This window comes from Manis pentadactyla, chromosome 10 (genome assembly GCF_030020395.1).
Source record: "Manis pentadactyla isolate mManPen7 chromosome 10, mManPen7.hap1, whole genome shotgun sequence".
Classification (NCBI taxonomy): domain Eukaryota; kingdom Metazoa; phylum Chordata; class Mammalia; order Pholidota; family Manidae; genus Manis; species Manis pentadactyla.
The window spans coordinates 87,601,640-87,621,252 of record NC_080028.1 but is presented as its reverse complement, the minus strand read 5'-3'; the positions used below and the strand labels follow the sequence as shown (position 1 = coordinate 87,621,252).

Sequence of the window (19,613 nt, the reverse complement as noted above, 5' to 3'; positions counted from 1 at the left end):
GCTCCCCTAGGGCACCATTTACCACCATCTCATCAGTACCTGTAACAGAGCCAGCATAAGGCTAGTGCTCTATAATAGTTGAATGGAAGAAGGAATACATGTGGCCATTTATTACTGTTCCTTTTACAATACTGTAAAGATGTTGGGAGACACTTCTATTATAGATCTCTTAAATTTCTATACATCTTGTGAGGAGAGGCATTGACTGCCTTTGTTCTGCATGACCTTTTCAAGAATAATTGTATAAAAACAGCTTTGGAGGACCGAGATAGTGCCTCCCTCAAGTAAAAAGGTTAGAGTATTTACTGTCCAGTAAAGTAGAGATGTTTCCCTGTGGGGTAAAGGTTATAAACTATCATCTTGAATGTAACACTGCATGTAGTGGCATTGACTGGTCCTCTTTGCATTGCTCTGTGGGAATTGATATCAGGGAATTGGTGCAAATGCTGATACTCTGGCTACTGCTATTACTATGAGTATAAACTGGCCCTTTTTTCTAACCCGTGAGACCCATATCCATGAAACTATGTACATGTCCATGAAACTATGTATCCATGAAACTATGGCAGGCTAACTAATTAACTTGCAAGTGGGGTAAATCTCGGATTCTTCACAGTTCTAAAAGAGCTAAGTGATGACAGGTTTTGTGTTGGTAAATTCTTTGAGGTTCCACAAAATTTGTAAATGTTTTTTCAGAAAAAATACCTCTGGCAGTGTAGAAGAACTCTTTTTAAGTACTCTCTAACTCTTGCTGTATCACCTTTCCTATAATATGTGTCATTTTCTTTGTTTTCCTTAAATTTTTTTCTTCATACTTTAAAAGTTTGACAATGTTCCTTTGAATATTAATACTGAGAGGTACTCTATATACTTTGTTAATTGTCTGAAGTCTTTTTTTTGTTGTTCCCTCCCAGTTTTGAAAAACCCAGTTCTGGCTACTTCCTTAATTATGTTACTCTGTGTACTGTTTCTGGAACTCCCATCTGTAGGATCTGGATCACCATGATCTATTTTTCTGGGTTAAGTATGTTTTTTACTTCAGTTAACTGTTTGTTCTATTTAGGTTTCAGCTGTAATGTCCATATTTTTTGTATTGCTAGTTTCTGCTTTCGATAATTTTTTTAAAAAGGAAAATAAATATATTAAGGCTTTAATCCTCTTAAATAAAACTTAAAAATTAGTTGCTAACATTTAAGGTATACCAAGCATATGGTTCTCTTAGCAGGGAATATACCTTGAGGTCATTAGTGGCTAGCAGAATATAGATTTAAACATTTCTACATTTAGATGAACAAAAAAAGGCAAAAATAATTGTGTCAAATTAAATTATTGGCAAAACAAAGGTGGTGAGAATTGTTAAGGTACATGTGTTCATTTCATATCTCTAAGTGAAAGCCAATAGTCAATCACTTTTAGCAGTTGGATATAGTTATTAATTATAAATTAACTCATATATGTTCTTCACACAGGTCATCACAACATTTTCTTAGCAAGAAAAATGTTTAAAACTCTTGCCCTTCCTTCACTGAATGCAATGGGTAGGCAGCAAAGTATTCCAGTAACCTGCATGCTATCATGAGATGCAGAGGAAACACAGTGCAGCCAGGCACAGCTAGGCAGCCAAACAGCAGAATTCCTAAAGGGACTGTATTTGCTTAAAATATATTGATGTTTCCAGAGTTTGAAAAGATACAGTGTTATTCTTATCTCTGGAGGTTCAGTAGTGTCTTGTTGGCCTCTTCTCTATGTATGTGGAACTATTAAACATGTAGTCCTAAAAATCAATAACAAACTCTGAATATGAGTTTATTAATGCAATTGTGCAATTGTATGTTAGCCATTGGTTACTTGGGTTTTCCAACATGGTTTGGGAAAAGGTCAAAAGTATTCATAGATGAGAAAAGATGAACTATAAGCTTTCAAGAGTTGTAGCAGCTAGTTAAAAAAAAAAAACCTTTAAAAGGGGCTGAGTTTCTTTCACTATGCCTATCAGGTGGGTCTTGGAGTGTGCGCATGTAACTTTGCAACTTGCACCCTACCCTTACTAACTAGCGCAAGTACGCCAGCTTTCCCCTCAACCAGCATGCACAATGAGGCCTCACACCTGTAAGGGTCATAGCTAGCTCTACTTGACCCATCACTGGTTCTATCTGAGTAAGTTATGTTTTTGGAACACCATCTGAATGCTGACTTCAGTCACTACAAGGTCCTTCTAGAGGTTCTTCAGGTGAAGTTACAGTCTTCCGGAACACACATTGTGTTGCCTTCTCCAAAATGTTTACAACCTCTAGCAAGTCCCTGCAGAATTCCTGAATACCATATAATTGCTTTTTTCGTCCACCATTTTTGGCTCCTCTGCCACAGAGTAGCTCAGTATTGGCCAAACCTTACATTTGTTTTTCCATAATCTCTGAGCTGCTCTCCTAACCTGACCTTCTCTTTCATGAGTATCTTCTCTGCTGAGGGGGTATTTCTCTTCTGTTCCGTTCAGGCCCATGTCCTCTTCTATTCTGGCCATTGTCTCTTGTTCTTCAACTGTGCACAACAGGAGAGGGCCTGAGAGACAATGCCAAACCTGGGAGACTGTGCCATGCCAGCCTCACTGGCAGAACCATTATGGCTGCCCCTCGATAATGTTCAAGTTTACTCTCACATATCACTGTATTCCTCTAGAACATGTTTTTGATCTTTTTTATTCACTCAGCACTCTCCACACAGTTATCCACTCAATCTTTTATCTATTTCTGTTTCTTATAATGTATGGATTCCACCAGCCAGATGTTTTCCTATTGTCTTGTTGGCTCACTTCTCATCCTTGTGGTTTTTAGTTATGGTGGGAAACATAAACATCTAGTTGACTCTATACAGTGCTTTAAAATTACCCTGGGCATGTAAGGCTTTGTCCAAATGACAAAATAAATCTATATATCCTCATTTCATTGGTGACAATATCCATCTTTGAATCCATGGCCACTTAGACCTACTTGAAACTCAGTTCTTCCAGTGAGATTCTTAAATTGTAGTTATTTTTATAATGATAAGAAGTTTTAAAAAAACTAAATCTTGTAAATTCTTCTTAGCTTCTTCTGCCACCCCACCCCACCAGCCATTTTCTCAGTGAAACTTAAGTTTTTGCTATGGTGACTTCTAAGAGGAGAAAAATGGCTGATGACAACTGTTATGTTCACCATAAGTGGATTTAGTGCCAGTGATGTAGCTGCCTGTTTCATTTGCAATAGAAACCCCACGTTTTAAAGCATATAAAAAGGGATTCTAAGACAATACATATTTAATATTTAATAGCTAAGAAGTTTAATCAAAAAGAAAAAAGGCAAAACAAGCCAACTTTAGATATGTCTTAGCAAACAACATTTGTTCGCAGTGAAGCATTACAATGCACATCCTGTAGTATGTGTGAATTATGTAGGTGCAGAATGAAATTTCACCCCAAAAAGATACTCTTTTGGGATGAGGAAATTTTTTTAAAAGTCTGAGTGCAGATAGAGTGTTTTCTGATGAAGACAAAATGCGTGGAAAAAAAATGCATACACTCCAAAAGTGGAAAAAGATATGGGCAAGGGTGGTTCATTGTTTTGGACCTCAGAATTTTTGGGAAGAATACTGCTGTAAGATGCAGGAGGAAGGATTATCAGTTAATGGCAATGTCAACAGGGAGGTTTCAAATAGATAAGAATGAATTTCATACTGAGTACGTCATTAGAGTAAGATGACTGAAGAGTTTACTTGGTGAGCATAACATCAAGATTTCTGAGCAGTTTTGGTGAACTGAGTACAGGGGGCACTATGACACACTTCATTACCTCACAAGAACTATATCCCAATTTGTACTCAATCAAATTCTCTCAAGAAATGTATATGATTAAGTTATTTGAAGCTAGTTAGGTAAGGTTAGTATATTCAAGTGTAATAACTGTTTTATTTATTTGAAAGGATATTAATTTGCAGCCAAAGGCAGACAGGATTTTCCAGGGACATTAAGTTTAATGAGCATCTGTTCAGTATCAGATTTGTGCCAGGTATTGTACTAGATGGTGAACATACATGCATGGGACTTTGCCACTCAACCATGAAACACTTCCTGCTAGTCTAGAAATGGAAAATAGGTTGTACAATGGCTCTTCAAACAGTAGGAATCTGAGGCCACATCCAGATCTCTGCTATCAATTAGTGATGCCTTGAAAACAGGCACATTTGTATCTGCACCAGTTAATTACCTCCTTACGTCAGCATACTGATTTAAAAGCCAACTAAATTAGTACAGAACAAGAGCGCATTCCACGTTGGAGCAAAAAATTACCAGAACAAATCTGAGTGGAGCAGTTTTCTAAAATACAGTATTATATAGTATATGTTTTACGTACTATAGTATAAACACCAATATAGTATAGATAACTTGTAAACATTTTATATGGGCTAAAGAATAAATAGCTACAAAACCTTAGTTTTTACCAATGATTAAAAAAATGATAGTTGTATACTACATGAACTCTGAATTTTTCCATACTGAGGAACTCTATCTTTGCTTCTAACTCAAGTCATCAATACCTGCTTGTTTTAACTCTAAATCTCACTACTTACTTACAAATACTTTGAGGAAAAAAGAGGGCTGCATACTTATTCTCAGTGTAATTGCACACCAAAATACAAGTTTCTTTTCTCTTTTACTAACTGAATTCAGTATTAAAAAAAACCTTTTGGCAGAAGTCAATTTCTTATTAGCCTCGTGATCTCTGACCACAGCTGGAATATAGCTATGTAATTAATCACCTTGCTATTTTTCTTATGCCGTTTTCCTTTCTATCTAATACTTCCTCACTTCATAGAAGGGACTTTAGTGCTACTTCTGAGTTTAATAGGTGAAGAATGTTACAAACAAATCATTACTTACACAATGAGTCCCCTTAAAGGTAGTCAAATTGCAACTAAAATTATGGGTTAGAAATTAAGGGTTAAAGACACACAGTGGAAGACATAGTTCTAGTTCTGACATCTTAGTTGTGTAACCTTAGACAGGTCACTTATCATCTCTGGCTCTCTACTTCCCCATCTATAAAATAAAGGGACTGAAACCAGATAGTTGCTAAGGTCCCTTTCTGCATCTAAATTCTAGATTTAGAATTCTACCTAAGCAAGGAGAGAAAATTAAAAATTAAAATACAAAACAAAAACAACAACAAAAAAACGTAAAATGACTGCTACTGGTCTAACCATTATTACTTAAAATTCAAGGTCTACTAAGCTCTCTTGGTAGTTTATACTATTTACAGGGTGGCAAGTTAAGAAGGCTTATTACTAAAGTACACAATACAAATGGCTTCAATGTCAGAACTTTCCACACAAAGATGACCCAAATACCACTGAGTTGCAATGGAAATGTACTAGCCTGGGAGTTGGGTTTTAACTTGGTTTAATGACATTTCTCATGTAAGTAACTTAACATATCTGGGTCTTGATTTGCTCAGGTGTGAAGTGACAAAGTTACACTAGATTATCTCTGAGATCTTTCCTAAAACCACAATTCTGTTTCTAAGTGGTTATTCTCAACCTACCCTTTTGTAATGCATTGTTTCCAAAAACACCTTGGTCTGCTTATAGATTTCTTGGCCTGTCTTGTGGAAGGTCTTGAGAAATTCTATGAACTCTTTAGACACTCTATCCGTTTCAATGCTGGTTTGCCGGTTTATGGAAGGACTGGGAGCTTTTGCTTCCTGAATTTCTGCTGGGAGAATTAAACATAGTAAGTTTCATTACATAGATAACCCATGCATGGAATCGCTTTAAATGTCTAATTTAAGATTATTTAAATTATGCTTAACCAAAGTTAAATTTGAAGTTAAATTATTTTATGTTTAAATATTTGGACAACTTTCCTTAAAATAAGCTAAATCCATTTCATGAGTAGGAAGTACAAGTAAATAAAACTACATGACCTAGAGGATATAAAAGTTGCTCTATTAGTATTTTCTTAGTCAAAATAAAATAAGATTTGATCTGTATTCTTAATTGTTAATACTGAAGTGGCACCACTATCTTCAACAACTTTCTCAAAGATTGCATGAGATTACAAAACTAGTCAGTAAATTAAATAACAATCAGTAAAAGCATAAAAAATGTTAGATGACTTATATAATGTTAAACAGTCTTTCCAAACCCATTTTACTCACCAAAAAGTCAAAGGCTAATTTCTTTGTGGGAGACTAACAATTATTTCACCATCATTTGGTTCTCAAGTCATACTGTTCAAAGTGAAAGAATATATCCAAAGTAGCATAATGATCATGACACATCCAGCAAAGAGGCAAGGGAAGCAAATAAAACACTGTCCAGTCAGTTGGCCACACAACTCTTTCCCCTCTTCAAATAAATACAGTAAAGGAAAATGGGACCTTACAGAACAAAGATAAAGGTGTTGTAACACAGCAAGCACTGTCAAAAAGTATGAATTATCACTTGGTCTCTGATCATATTCTAAGCCTCCTGATTTTGAACTGTGCTAACTGAATACCTATAAGGAATTAAGAGTATCTCATATCCCCAAGATTCCTTTTTATATACAAAAAGAAAGATAATTAAGAAGTATCTTTTGAAGGGTATTAAAATCAATCTATTACCTGCTTTCTCACAGTAACTTCTTATAATCTTATTTTTTAACTTCAGTACCTGAGATACATTTTAATGATGAAGTTGAAATAAAGTTTTAAAGTAATAAAAGCATTATTCCTATTAGAGTGACTGGTTTATTCAAGTGAGCCAAATAAAAGTAGAAACCTAAAAGGACATACTATTAACTGGCAAAGATGAAGATTCTACCTCTCAGTTATTACATAACTGGTTATTAAACCCATGTGGAACTTTACTGCTTATGTTGAAATTAAAGCAAAAGTACCCTTACCCCCCTAAATTATACTATTAGTTAACACAACAAAACTGTACTACATATCTGTCCAGATCTAGTATTGCCTATCTTCCAAATTATAAAGTGCTTCCTAACTATGGTTCAAACTGCAGAACTCAAACTAAAAGAATTCAAGCACATCTTGAAAAAAATAAGAGAAAAGAAAAAAGCACAGAAAGACACTATATATATATGGCTAAAAGTACTATCAGTCAAAAGTACTATCAGACAACTAAATAGAAAAAATATTTGTAAGTTACGTCACGAAGGGCTACTTGCCCTATGTATAAAGGACTCATAGAGAAGAAAAAATCCAACAGTTCAACAGGAAAAAAACGGGTAAAGAATACTAATGGTGCAGAGAAAAGAAATATAAATGGACATCTAAATATCTGAAATACGCTCAATTTCTCTCATACAAATATGCAAATTCAAACAACTATGAGCCGCCATTTTAAAGATTAACAAATAGACAAAAATCTAAAGTTTGAAGCTGGTGAGGATATAGGGGAAAAGGCATTCTCATACTATGGAGGGGGAATGCACAGTGATATAACTGCAATTTGGCAATAATCATCAAAATTAAAATACATTTATCCTATGACCAACAATTCCATTTCTCAAAAATCTACTGATATTATCTACTATTTTAGCACTACTTATAATAGCAAAAGACTGGAATGGCACAATGGCCACCACTAAGGGACTAATAAATTATGGTTTACCATGTGTTAAAATTCAAAAGTATGCCTTTTATGTACTTATAGGAAAGAGTTCTTAAACGTACTGTAGAGTAAAAAAAAGCAGAGTATGTGAAGAACTGTTTGGTGTTCAACTTAAAATATCGTGTTCTTAATATAGAAACAAAGCTTGTATTTCAAGAATAGCCAGTCTGCCACGATTATCAAGCTTCTCATTCTCTAGTCTAAACACTCAGTTTAAAGAGTCTTCCCAACAGAACATATGCTCTTGAATTATGAAGGTAACATTTACAACTATCATTCAACGAGCATTTTCCATATGGCAGATAGTGTGCTTTACTATACATTCTTGTTAATCCTTAAAAATTCTGTTAGGTTCCTGAAACCATGAAATAATAAATGCTTACCATTTTAAGCCAGGAATACACTGAGGCAGAAAGTTTAAGTCACTTACTTATGTGCCTCAAGTTATACAGGTAGGTAGAGGAGAGGCTGGAGTGAAATCCAGATCTGTTAGATTCCTAAACCCAAGGTCTTTACAACCACATGGTAATGTCCCTCCTGGTACTGTAGCACCGATTCATTCCCATTTAAATCAGTCAAAGAGTATTAAGTGAGCACCTACTACATAAGTCTGTCTGCAAGGTAAATCACGTATTAAATCAAGCTAAATCTTTAATATTTAAACACAAAAATCCATAAAAGCAAAGTCTTCACTAAATTTACTTGAAGAACAGTTGTGAAACAGTAAAGAACCAGACAATATCAATTTCAAAACAAAATTTGATCTGGTAAAGATGATTAACACCATTTCTTGTTCTAAAAACACATCTTATATCCTATGAATGTTAAAAATGTTACCATAGAAGGGCAGAGGGAAGATGGCGGCATGAGTAGTTCAGTGGAAATCTCCTCCAAAAAACATATATATTTATGAAAATATAAATAAATACAACTATCCCTAAAAGAGACACCAGTGGATACAGTACAATAGCCAGGATACATCTACATCTGCGAGAACTCAACATCACACGAAGGGGGTAAGACACAAGCTGCAGCCAGGCAGGACCCAAACACCCCCCTACCCCACAACCTGGCGGGAAGAAAGGAGTCGGAATGGGAAGGGAGTGAAAACCCAGGGCTGCTAAACAACCAGCTCTAGAAATCCACACCCGGAGCGCAGACACAAGGTGCACAGGGTGCTGGATATCAGAGAAACAGAAAAGAAAAACCTGCGGGCAGGTCCCTGCAACCGGCATCCCTGAGACAAAAGAAAAACGTGTGCTTTTTGCAAGTCTTAAAGAGACAGGGACCCCACAGCTGGACGAAGTTGTCCGGCACACTTAGCCAGCAGCTGGGAATCCTGGGGAACATTAGGTGACCTAACCCTCTGGGCGGCAGCGCAGCTCTGAAGCCCCTCACGGCACTAAGCAACCTGCCAGTCATTCCCCCAACTGGCACGGACCCTGACATACCGGCCCAGTAGTGGGAGAATGGCAGTGCGTGCTGGGGGCGGCGGTGCCAGAGGGGAACGGGGACAGCCTGCATGCACCGGCGGTGCAAGAAAGGACCGGGAGTGGCCCAAGTGAGCCCGCCACGGTGGCGACCGAGCAGCCTGGGAACGGCCCACATGTGCCAGCAGCCATGGCGCCACAGAGGCCCAGGAAAGGCCTGCATGAGCCCATGGCGGTGGCGACTGAGCAGCCTGGGAGCAGCCTGCGTGCGCCAGCGACCATAGAACCAGAGGGGCCCAGGAGAAGCCCACGCGCACCTGCAGCAGTGCCAGATGGAGCAGCTGCACTCCCAGCAGCTAACCAGAATCCCAGCCCGACGCACAGCCACCCAGGCCAGACCCAAAGGCCGCTGCTGGCACATAGCTGCCCTGCAGGGGCGCCGCTATAGCAGAGGAGCGCACCTGGCGCGCCTGCCACTCCCTGCAGAGCTCTGCGCTGCTCTGACGGAGACCCCACCCACAGCAGCTTAGGGGATTAACCCGGTGGCTGCTCCAGGAGTGTGGGTAACCGACACAGGCAGCGGAGAAGAGCAAGGCATCCAGCAAGCAGGAAAGGACTTTCTTCTCCCAGCTGACACACCTGCAACCTGCCTACAGTCACAACTATCACCATGAAAAGGCAGAAAAATTTAGTCCAGTCCAAAATAGTCGAGACAACCCCTGAGAGAGGATCTGCAGAGACAGACCTAACCAGTCTCCCTGAAAAAGAATTCAAAATAAAAATCATAAACATGCTGATTGATCTGCAGAGAAATATGCAAGTGCTAAAGGAGCAAGTACAGAGGGAGATTACAGAAATAAAACAATCTCTGGAAGGACTTATTAAAAGCAGAATGGACAGGATGCAAGAGGCCATTAACGGACTAGAAACCAGAGAACAGGAATGCACAGAAGCTGATGCAGAGAGAGATAAAAGGATCTCCAGGAATGAAACAATATTAAGAGAACTGTGTGACCAATCCAAAAAGGAACAATATCCACATTATAGGGATACCAGAAGAAGAAGAGAGAGAAAAAGGGATAGAAGGAGCCAAGATGGCGGCGTAAGTAGAGCAGCGGAAATCTCCTCCCAAAACCATATATATTTTTGAAAATACAACAAATACGACTATCCCTAAAAGAGAGACCAGAAGACACAGGACAACAGCCAGACTACATCCACACCTGCGAGAACCCAGTGCCTCGCGAAGGGGGTAAGATACAAGCCCCAGCCTGCCGGGACCCGAGTGCCCCTCACCCCAGCTCCTGGTGGGAGGAGAAGAGTCAGAGCAGGGACGGAGAGGGAGCCCAGGAGTGCTAAATAGCCAGCCCTAGCTATCTGCACCGGAGCGCAGACACACAGTGCGTGCGTGGGGTGCGGGAAACTAGGGAAACAGGACAGTAAGACCTGTGAGCAGGTCCCTGCAGTCGGCGCCCCTGGGACAAAGAAAAGCAAGTGCTTTTTGAAAGTCTTAAAGGGACAGTGAACCCTCAGCTGGACAGAAGCGTCCTGGGACACTTAGTCCAGCAGCTGGGAATCCTGGGGAACTCCGGGCGCCCTAACCCCCTGGGCAGCACCGCAGCTCTGAGGCCCCTCACGGAGATAAACAGCCTCCCGGCCATTTCCCCTCCAACGGGGCTCCGCCACATTGGAGCAGCGGCCTGAGGCAGGCCACATCCACGGAAACAATGGAGCTAAACTCCATAGTGGCCGGGCAAGAATAAGAAGCCCCGTCTGTGTGCACCTGCCCAGCACAAGCCACTAGAGGTCGCTGTTCACCGAGGAGAGGAAAGCCACAAACCAGCAAGAAGGGACGTCCTCTCAGCCATCACACACGCCAGCTCCACAAAGTATCTCTATCGCCATGAAAAGGTAGAAGAATTTGACACAGACGAAAATCACAGAGTCAACCCCGGAGGAGATAGACCTAACCAGTCTTCCTGAAAAAGAATTCAAAATAAAGGTCATAACCATGCTGACAGAGCTGCAGAGAAATATACAAGAGGTAACAGATGACGTTTGGAGGGAGATTACAAAAATGAAACAGTCTCTGGAAGGATTTATAAGCAGAATGGATAAGATGAAAGAGGCCATTGATGGAATAAAAACCAGAGAATAGGAATGCATAGAAGCTGATGCAGAGAGTGCTAAAAGGATCTCTAGGAATGAAACAATATTAAGAGAACTCTGTGACCAACCCAAAAGTAACAATATCCGCATTATAGGGGTACCAGAAGAAGAAGAGAGAGAAAAAGGGATAGAAAGTGTCTTTGAAGAAATAATTGCTGAAAACTTCCCCAAACTGGAGGAGGAACTAATTGATTAGACCACAGAAGTACACAAAACCCCCAACAGAAAGGGCCCAAGGAAGACAACACTAAGACACATAATAATTAAAATGGCAAAGATCAAGGACAAGGACAGAGTTTTAAAGGCAGCTAGAGAGAGGAAAAAGGTCTCCTACAAAGGAAAACCCATCAGGCTATCATCAACAGAAACCTTCTCAACAGAAACCTTACAGGCCAGAAGAGAATGGCATGATATATTTAATGCAATGAAACAGAAGGGCCTTGAACCAAGAATACTGTATCCAGCACAATTATCATTTAAATATGAAGGAGAGATTTAAAAATTCCCAGACAAGCAAAAGTTGAGGGAATTTGCCTTCCACAAACCACCTCTACAGGGTATTTTAGAGGGACTGTTCTAGATGGGAGCACTCCTAAGACTAAACAGATGTCACCAGAGCAAATAAAATCACAGCAAAGAAAGCAGACCAACCAAATACTAACTAAAGGCAAAAAATAAAATCAACTACCCACAAAAGCAGTCAAAGAAAACACAAAAGAGCACAGAATAAAACAACCAACATACAAAGAATGGAAGAGTAGGAATAAGAAGGGAGAGAAATAAAGAATCACCAGACAGTGTTTACAACAGCTCAATAAGCGAGTTAAGTTAGACAGTAAGATAGTAAAGAAGCTAACCTTGAACCTTTGGTAGCCGTGAATCTAAAGCCTGCAATGGCAGTAAGTACATATCTTTCAATAGTCACCCTAAATGTAAACGGACTGAATGCACCAATCAAAAGACACAGAGTAATAGAATGGATAAAAAAGCAAGACCCATCTATACATTGCTCACAAGAAACTCATCTCAAACACAAAGACATGCACAGACTAAAAGTCATGAGATGGAAAAAGATACTTCATGCAAACAATAGGGAGAAAAAAGCAGGGGTTGCAGTACTACTATCAGACAAGATAGACTTCAAAACAAAGAAAGTAACAAGAGATAAAGAAGGACATTACATAATGATAAAAGGCTCACAGTCCAACAAGAGGATATAACCATTATAAAATATATATGCACCCAACACAGGAGCACCAGCATATGTGAAACAAATACTAACAGAATTAAAGGGGGAAATAGAATGCAATGCATTCATTTTAGGAGACTTCAACACGCCCCTCACCCCAAAGGATACATCCACCGGACAGAAAATAAGTAAGGACACGGAGGCACTGAACAACACACTACAACAGACAGACATCTATAGAACTCTACATCCAAAAGCAACAGGACACACATTCTTCTCAAGTGCACATGGAACATTCTCCAGAACAGACCACATACTAGGCCACAAAAAGAGCCTCAGTAAATTCCAAAAGATTGAAATTCTACCAACCAACTTTTGAGACCACAAAGGTATAAAACTAGCAATAAATTGTACAAAGAAAACAAAAAGGCTCACAAACACATGGAGGCTTAACAACATGCTCCTAAATAATCAATGGATCAACGAACAAATTAAAATAGAGATCAAGGAATATATGGAAACAAATGACAACAACAACACAAAGCCACAACGTCTGTGGAACACAGCAAAAGCAGTCTTAAGAGGAAAGTATATAGCAATCCAGGCACTCTTAAAGAAGGAAGAACAATCCCAAATGAATAGGCTAACATCACAAATATCGAAACTGGAAAAAGAAGAACAAATGAGGCCTAAAGTCAGCAGAAGAACAGACATAATCAAGATCAGAGAAAAATAAACAAAATTGAGAAGAATAAAACAATAGAAAAAAATCAATGAAACTAAGAGCTGGTTCTTTGAGAAAATAAACAAAACAGATAAGCCTCTAGTCAAACTTATTAAGAGAAAAAGAGAATCAACACACATCAACAGAATCAGAAATGAGAATGGAAACATCACGACAGACTCCACAGAAATACAAAGAATTATTAAACCTCTTTGCTAACAAGCTGGAAAACCTAGAAGAAATGGACAACTTCCTAGAAAAATACAACCTTCCAAGACTGACCAAGGAAGAAACACAAAATCTAAACAAACCAATTACCAGCAAAGAAATTGAAGCGGTAATCAAAAAACTACCCAAGAACAAAATCCCCAGGCCAGATGGATTTACCTCGGAATTTTATCAGACACACACACAAGACATAATACCCATTCTCCTTAAAGTTTTCCAAAAAACAGAAGAGGAGGGAGTAGTCCCAAACTCATTCTATGAAGCCAACATCAACCTAATACCAAAACCACGCAAAGACCCCACCAAAAACGAAAATTACAGACCAATATTCCTGATGAACATAGATGCAAAAATACTCAATAAAATATCAGCAAACCAAATTCAAAAATATATCAAAAGGATCATACACCATGACCAAGTGGGATTCATCCCAGGGATGCAAGGACGGTACAACATCCAAAAATCCATCAACATCATTCACCACATCACCAAAAAGAAAGACAAAAACCACATGATCATCTCCACAGATGCTGAAAAAGCATGTGACAAAATTCAACATCCATTCATGATTAAAAACTCTCAGCAAAATGGGTACATAGGGCAAGTACCTCAAAATATTAAAGGTCATATATGATAAGCCCACAGCCAACATCATACTGAATAGCGAGAAGCTGAAAGCTTTTCCTCTAAGATCGGGAACAGGACAGGGATGCCCACTCTCCCCACTGTTATTCAACATAGTACTGGAGGTCCTAGCCATAGCAATCAGACAAAACAAAGAAATACAAGGAATCCAGATTGGTAAAGAAGAAGTTAAACTGTCACTATTTGCAGATGACATGATATTGTACATAAAAAACCCTTAAGACTCCACTCCAAAACTACTAGAACTGATATCGGAATACAGCAAAGTTGCAGGATACAAAATCAACACACAGAAATCTGTGGCTTTCCTATACACTAACAATGAACTAATAGAAAGAGAAATCAGGAAAACAATTCCATTCACAATTTCATCAAAAAGAATAAAATACTTAGGAATAAACCTAACCAAGGAAGTGAAAGACCTATACCCTGAAAACTATAAGACACTCTTAAGAGAAATTAAAGAGGACACTAACAAATGGAAACTCATCCCATGCTCCTGGCTATAAAGAATTAATATCGTCAAAATGGCCATCCTGCCCAAAGCAATATACAGATTTGATGAAATCCCTATGAAATTACCAACAACATTCTTCAACGAACTGGAACAAATAGTTCAAAAATTCATATGGAAACACCAAAGACCCTGAATAGCCAAAGCAATCCTGAGAAGGAAGAATAAAGTGGGGGGGATCTTGCTCCCCAACTTCAAGCTCTACTACAAAGCAACAGTAATCAAGACAGTTTGGTACTGGCAGAAGAGGAGAGCCACAGACCAGTGGAACAGAATAGAGACTCCGAACATTAACCCAAACATGTATAGTCAATTAATATATGATATGGACCTAAACAGGGGAAATGACAGTCTCTTCAACAGATGGTGCTGGCAAAACTGGACAACTACATGTAAGAGAATGAAACTGGATCACTGTCTAACCCCATACACAAAAGTAAATTTGAAATGGATCAAAGACCTGAATGTAAGTCATGAAACCATAAAACTCTTAGAAAAAGCATAGGCAAAAATCTCTTGGATATAAACATGAGTGACTTCTTCATGAACATATCTCCCCGGGTAAGGGAAACAAAAGCAAAAATGAACAGGTGGGACTATATCAAGCTGAAAAGCTTCTGTACAGCAAAGGACACACCATCAACAGAACAAAAAGGTATCCTACAGTATGGGAGAATATATTCGTAAATGACAGATCCGATAAAGGGTTGACAACCAAAATATATAAAGAGCTCACAAACCTCAACAAACAAAAAGCAAATAATCCAATTAAAAAATGGGCAGAGGAGCTGAATAGACAGTTCTCTAAAGAAGAAATACAGATGGCCAACAGACACATGAAAAGATGCTCCACATTGCTTGTGATCAGAGAAATGCAAATTAAAACCACAATGAGATATCACCTCACACCAGTAAGGATCACCACTATCCAAAAGATAAACAACAACAAATGTTAGTGAGGTTGTGGAGAAAGGAGAACCCTCCTTACACTGTTGGTGGGAATGTAAATTAGTTCAACCATTGTGGAAAGCAGTATGGAGGATTCTCAAAATGCTTAAAATAGAAATACCATTTGACCCAGGAATTCCACTTCTAGGAATTTACCCTAAGAATGCAGCAGCCCAGTTTGTAAAAGACAGATGCACCCCTATGTTTATCGCAGCACTATTTACAATAGCTAAGAAACGGAAGCAACCTAAATGTCCACCAGTAGAAGAATGGATAAAGAAGATGTGGTACATATACACAATGGAATATTATTCAGCCATAAGAAGAAAACAAATCCTACCATTTGCAACAACATGGATGGAGCTAGAGGGTATTATGCTCAGTGAAATAAGCCAGGTGGAGAAAGACAAGTACCAAATGATTTCACTCATATGTGGAGTATAAGAGCAAAGAAAAACTAAGGAACAAAACAGCAGCAGAATCACAGAATCCACGAATGGACTAATAGTTACCAAAGGGAAAGGGACTGGGGAGGATGGGTGGGAAGGGAAGAATAAGGGCAGGAATAAGAAAGGGGGCATTACAATTAGCATGTATAATGTGTGGGGGGGTATGGGGCGGGCTCTACAACACAGAGAAGATAAGTAGTGATTTTACAGCATCTTACTACGCTGATGGACAGTGAGTGAAGGGGTATGTTGTGGCGACTTGGTGAAGGGGGGAGCCTAGTAAAGAGAATGTTCTTCATGTAACTGTCTATTAATGATACCAAAAAAAAAAGGTACACATTTTTCTTCTATTTTCTGTATATACTAGGTTTCAATACACGTTTATTACAAATTAAGAAAAAAATGTTACCACAAATCTCACATTTCTCAGATTATCCAAACAACATAAGGGCAGCTAAGTAGAATATTAAAGTTCTGACTTTTTCAGTTGTTCTGACTATAGTTATATAATATGGACTAAATGGCTGATAATCCATAGTATAAGAAAAATATATTTGGTCTTTGCCCCTGGCTTCCTGGAACAGAGCTCCTAATACCCTTGGAATTTCCTGAGTCACAAGGAGCATCTTTTTCTATTCATAACACGCCCCTTTCTTCCATGTGAGTTTATGCTAATGAGGTGACTCCTCTGGGACCCTACATAGCTTCAGAGCCATCTGGATAAGGGGCTAGTCACTGGAGGAACCAGCCCAGTGATTAGAGGGTTGGAGCTTTCAGTCCCATCCCACCCTTGACCTCTGACTTCTGGCAGGGGAGAAGAGATGGAACATGTTCTATTACCAGTGGTCAATGATTTAATCAATCATGCTTAGGAAATGAAGCCTCCATAAAAACCCCTAAATGTTGAGGTTGAGGGAGCTTCCAAGCTGGTGAACACATCAAGGTGCTGGGAGTACGGCACGCTCAGAGAGGGCATGAAAGCTCAGTGCTCCCTCCCCTACCTTGTCCTATGTATCTCTTCTATTTGCCTATTGCTGAGTTGTGCTCTTTAGAATAAACCAGTAAGTGTAAATAGTGTTTTCGTGAGTTCTGTGAGTTGTTTTTAACAAATGATCAAACCTGAGGAGAGAGTTATGGAAACCCCAGTTTATAGCTGCTCGGTCAGAAGTGTGGGTTCCCTCACTCCTGGGGGTTGCACCTGGCATCTGAAGTAGGGACAGACTTGTGTTCAACTTGGGGAATCAGTATCTCAGTTTCATCCAGATACCAAAGAGGGCCTCCCGATTTAAGTAGCATGTCATTAGTGATCCTTCAAACAATGTAATTAACACTATGCTTCTACTTCATTAGCATCTGAAATTCAGGTCTTGGGACAGCACTGAAAGCTGGGGAATTATAGTTTTATTTTTTAAATCTTATTTGAATAACTTCAAATTTACAAAAAAGCTTCAGGATTATCACAAAGAATTCCTTTAGATCCTTTATTCAGATTCACAGAATTTAAACATTTTGTTACATGTCTGTATTATTTTTTCAAGTGGATTGTATATATCATGCTCTTTACCCCTTAATATGTGCATTTCCTAATAACAAGTGTATCTATTATACAGCTATGATAGAATTACTGAAAAAAACTGGTTTTTCTTCTTCCATAGGATTCAGTTAAGCATCATACAGTAATTGTGGTCAGGTACACTTAGTCTCCTTTAGTCTGGAAACATTCCCAGCCTTCTTTTCCATGACACTGACAATTTTGAAGAACTGGTTAGTTTAGTGAATGACCCTCGATTTGAGTTTCTCTGCTGTGTTCTCATGACTGGATTCAGGTTATAAATTTTCAGCTTAGATAGGCAATTCATGTTGTGTTCTTTTCAATGTATCATATCTAGACACACATGTTTGTTTCCCCCCATCATTGTATAGTTAACATTTCTCTATTTATAGTTAATAAACAAGTTGTGGGAATTAATGTGAGATCATGTTCACAACTTGTTCCTCAGAAAACTCTCTCCCCTCACCCCAGATTTAGTATCCATTGATGAAATTTGCCTGAATTAATTCTTACTATTAATCATTGCAAAACAGTAATTTTCTATCTCCACCGGTCCTTCTGTATTTATTAGTAAACATTTCATGGGTAAAGAGCTTTCTCTTCTCCCTTAATTATTTATCTATTTTATTAGTTGGATGGACTAAAGATTATTTTATTTAATCAGCTGTACTCCATTTATCGTCATTATTTAATACCCAAATTTGGCCAATGGGAACCCATTCAAGCTGGCTTCTGGGTCCTTGACATGTTTCCACTATTTTGGGGAGGCCCTTCTTTGCCTGCTCCAGCCCTGGAATCAGTCATTTCTCCAAGGAATGCTAGTTCACTTTAGTGAAGATTGGTATTTAGAATCTAGGGTACAGGTAGAAAGATTGGTATTTTAATAAACAGAAAACATATTCCTTCTAGGACTGTTGCCTTTAGATTAATTTGTAAAAGAGGCATATTAGATTCTACTCAGGGTGACATCTATTTGAGCTCTAAAAGAAAACGGCATTTTGGAAGTATGAGCAAATGTTTCAAACTTGGCCAACTCACTATGATTTACTCTGTAAGCTATAGTTCACTTAACCTTACTTTGAAGATTAAAAAACAATAAGCAAACTCTCTCTACAATCGAGCTATTCCATTACCTTCTTTGAAGGGCATCCAACTCTAACAGGATGTTAAAATATTCTTCAAATCCTTTAGGTTATATTTGTACTCTATATTTGCTACCAAGCAGTCTTGGCTTAATAGCTTTCTTTCATGCTACCAAGTAAAATATCACGAGCAATCGTATCATATATTATTAATGAATATTAATGAAGTAGAATAACGAATACAGAACACAAAAAGGCCTATTTTAATCTAGACCCAATAAATTAAAACTTCATTTAGTACAGGTTAGTCTTATATACACACAAAGGCTGAAATAATCACTTGAAACAATTACATAAGGAACCTGTGAAACAAAGATCCAACAAGACCCTCTTTTCTAATACATATACATCAATTTTTTTCAATATTTTGAGGTCATTATCCCCATATGATTCCTATAGACAAAAAAACGGCTAAAGATAAAAAATCTTAAGTAAAAATCTATCATTCAAAAGGAAACAAAGAAAAAAGGTAAGAACTAGTCCACATACAAATTTTTAAAATAAAAATAAGTTCTATTGTTTCTTTTAAAATATATAGTGCACACTGTACAGAAGCTTTAGGATACAATTTTTAAAACTGCCAAGGATAGTTAGTGAATGTGTGTGACTATTATGCACTTCAATAACAGATACCTCATCATATATCTATCTATATAAAAAGTGATATAGATAGATAAAGATATGCATGCATAAATATTTGAGGTCAAGGGATATAGTGGGAAAAAACTAAACCAGGAGTTATGAGACCTGAGTACTAACAAATCAACTCATTATATAATCTTGGGTAAATTAGTTACTTTATTAGTTAAGCTTTTATACTGTCATATGTAAAATGAAGCAGCTAAAGTTGATGGATGGTTTTATAACTGCCTTCCTACTTCATCTGCTGTCATTTCACCATAAATCATAAATTCAAAAGGCTAATGAGACTTTTCCAAAGTAAGAAACAGCATTTAAGCTAAATAGGAATTAATGGCTTTGA

General features: G+C 38.2%; 2 protein-coding genes and 1 pseudogene across 5 annotated transcripts in view; all 3 read right to left on the bottom strand.

The window, feature by feature from the left end:
• The window catches only part of TPST1 (tyrosylprotein sulfotransferase 1), a 591,927-nt gene that overhangs the window by 153,953 nt on the left and 418,361 nt on the right, over positions 1-19,613 (bottom strand). The window lies entirely within an intron of this gene.
• Positions 1-19,613, bottom strand: part of RABGEF1 (RAB guanine nucleotide exchange factor 1) — a 52,568-nt gene that overhangs the window by 28,988 nt on the left and 3,967 nt on the right. For 2 of the 4 annotated variants that reach the window (XM_036907903.2, XM_057487195.1), the window contains exon 3: positions 5,571-5,740. The exons of 1 other annotated variant lie outside the window; for it this stretch is intronic. In XM_036907903.2, the coding sequence (XP_036763798.1) occupies positions 5,571-5,740 (170 nt within the window). The remainder of the gene's footprint in view (positions 1-5,570; positions 5,741-19,613) is intronic. One more of the 4 variants, XM_036907908.2, reaches the window with a different exon arrangement.
• LOC130679156 (grpE protein homolog 1, mitochondrial-like) lies at positions 538-3,148 on the bottom strand (annotated as a pseudogene).